The 2,062-nt window shown below is 31.7% G+C and overlaps 1 protein-coding gene across 1 annotated transcript in view; it reads left to right on the forward strand.

The window, feature by feature from the left end:
- LOC107440703 (lysosomal dipeptide transporter MFSD1) overlaps window positions 1-1,855 on the forward strand; it is a gene marked incomplete at its 5' end in the record, with an annotated part of 28,984 nt that extends 27,129 nt beyond the window's left edge. Inside the window, 1 exon segment of the mRNA XM_071182926.1 lies at window positions 1,318-1,855. Coding sequence (XP_071039027.1) covers window positions 1,318-1,431 — 114 coding nt within the window.
- Between the last annotated feature and the right edge of the window lie 207 nt (window positions 1,856-2,062).

Genomic DNA, 2,062 nt, shown 5'->3' on the forward strand with positions numbered 1-2,062 from the left:
CGTCCGAAAACGCAGCAGTCAGCTGGCAAAGTCATGGCGTCAGTTTTTTGGGATACGCATGGCGTGATTTTCATTGACTACCTCGAAAAAGGTAAATCGATCAACAGTGATTATTATATTGACTTGCTGGTGCGTTTGAAGGAGGAAATCGCAAAAAAACGACCGCACATGCAGAGAAAAAAAATCCTTTTTCACCAAGACAATGCACCCTGCCACAAGTCGATGAAAACAATGGCAAAATTGAACGAATTGGGCTTTGATCTGCTTCCCCACCCCCCATACTCGCCAGATTTAGCCCCCAGTGACTACTGGCTCTTTGCTGATCTTAAAAAAGTGCTCCAGGGAAAAAGATTTGGCTCAAATGAGGAGGTCATCGCTGAAACTGAAGCTTATTTTGAAGCGAAAGATAATTTTTTTTATAAACATGGTATTGAAAAATTGGAAAAGCGCTGGAACGATTGTATCACCCTAAAAGGTGATTATGTTGATGAATAAAAAAAAAATTTTGCAAAAAAAATGTTTTCATTGTTAGTCTCGGGACTTATTGATCCATGTGTTATATATTGCACCTATATGTATTATAACAGCAAATAAAATTTAGAACTTATTGAAATACAATTGAAAATGTCACATTACCTAAGTTCATCATCCAAATCATCAAATGAGCTGAATAACCTATTATTTTCTCTCATGGTTGAAGTGTTTTTTTGCATTCTTTTGTGTTGTCAATATTCGGGATTTCAATCTTTGGGCTGCTAACGTTTGTGCTGTCAATATTTGTATGATGTGGGCGACGCTCACTGCCATAGGTGCTCACTGGGTAAAGATAAGAGAGTAGCAATTCTGGCATTTCTGAGGCCAATGGTAATTAGATCCAAGTGCCCACCATTAACAAAAAAAAAAAAACACTCTTTACTTTCTGATTAGGAAAAAAGATAAAAAATTATTTGCTTTCCTCTTTTTTTGAGCTATTTTAGTCCTTCAACTCTTTCTTTTACTCTGTTTTTTAAATTTAAGATGTATAAATATGAAGATGTAGAGTATTACAGCTTTGGTTATACCTATCATTTCAATTAATGTTATTATAATTCATTTTTAAATTTATTGTTGTGTTTTTGTCGGAGAAAATGGTAGTCATGAAAAATTCTTGGAATTAGTCATGGAAAACCATGAAAATTCATGAATTTGAAAATCTAAAATGTTGCAGAATGTAGTTCATTTTTCTTCACAATTTACTTGTGGTATTCGGAATTGTAACTTCTTTCCCTGCTTGAAGGATGGTATTCTGAACTTTAATTTTTTTTCCTCAATTTTCAGGGTGGTGTTTTAAATCTGAGTCGTAAAGAAGTGAATGCAAAGACTGAGGAAGAGAAACTTGTCGACAATGATACTGACGCTCTTGTGGACTCTCTGAAAGCAATCAATGATTAATTACATAAGAAATTATTGAAAATGAAATGTTTTTATCTTTTTAATCTCCGTTGTACCTTTTTTTATTTGTGTGAAACCTAAGTGATTTTTTTTGTATTTAAATGTGGTTTAGAAATAACTCAAGTATTTTTCTACACAAAAAAAAAATGCATGGTGTTAAGTTTCATTATTATACATTTTGATGTATTATCCTAGGATCTCAAGATTTATATTACAATTGTACTCTTTCATGTAACAAATATATTATTCCTTTTATGTAAATTTCAATAATTTACTCGTATGTTTTATTCTTTGTCCCATGTGAATGCTTTCTTGTTTGACCGTTATTTTGTAAATTATATTATCCTTAATATTCCTTGTGTAATGTATATAATTATTTCCATTGAAAGTCAAATTAAATTATTTATTTTTTTTATGGCAAAAATGAAGTATAAATGATTTTATCTTTGTTTTTTTATCCATAATAAATGAAACATACTTATTACAATTTTTAAAAAAATTAAAAAAACTAGATAATATACTGGATGATTCATTACAACAGTTAGACTTGTAAGACAGGTGAGGATACGGATTGCATTGCAATCAGCAATCCAAAATGCCATTGTTCACCTGGAGGGGGGGGTTCTTCCCT

This window comes from Parasteatoda tepidariorum, chromosome 7 (genome assembly GCF_043381705.1).
Source record: "Parasteatoda tepidariorum isolate YZ-2023 chromosome 7, CAS_Ptep_4.0, whole genome shotgun sequence".
NCBI classification, from domain to species: domain Eukaryota; kingdom Metazoa; phylum Arthropoda; class Arachnida; order Araneae; family Theridiidae; genus Parasteatoda; species Parasteatoda tepidariorum.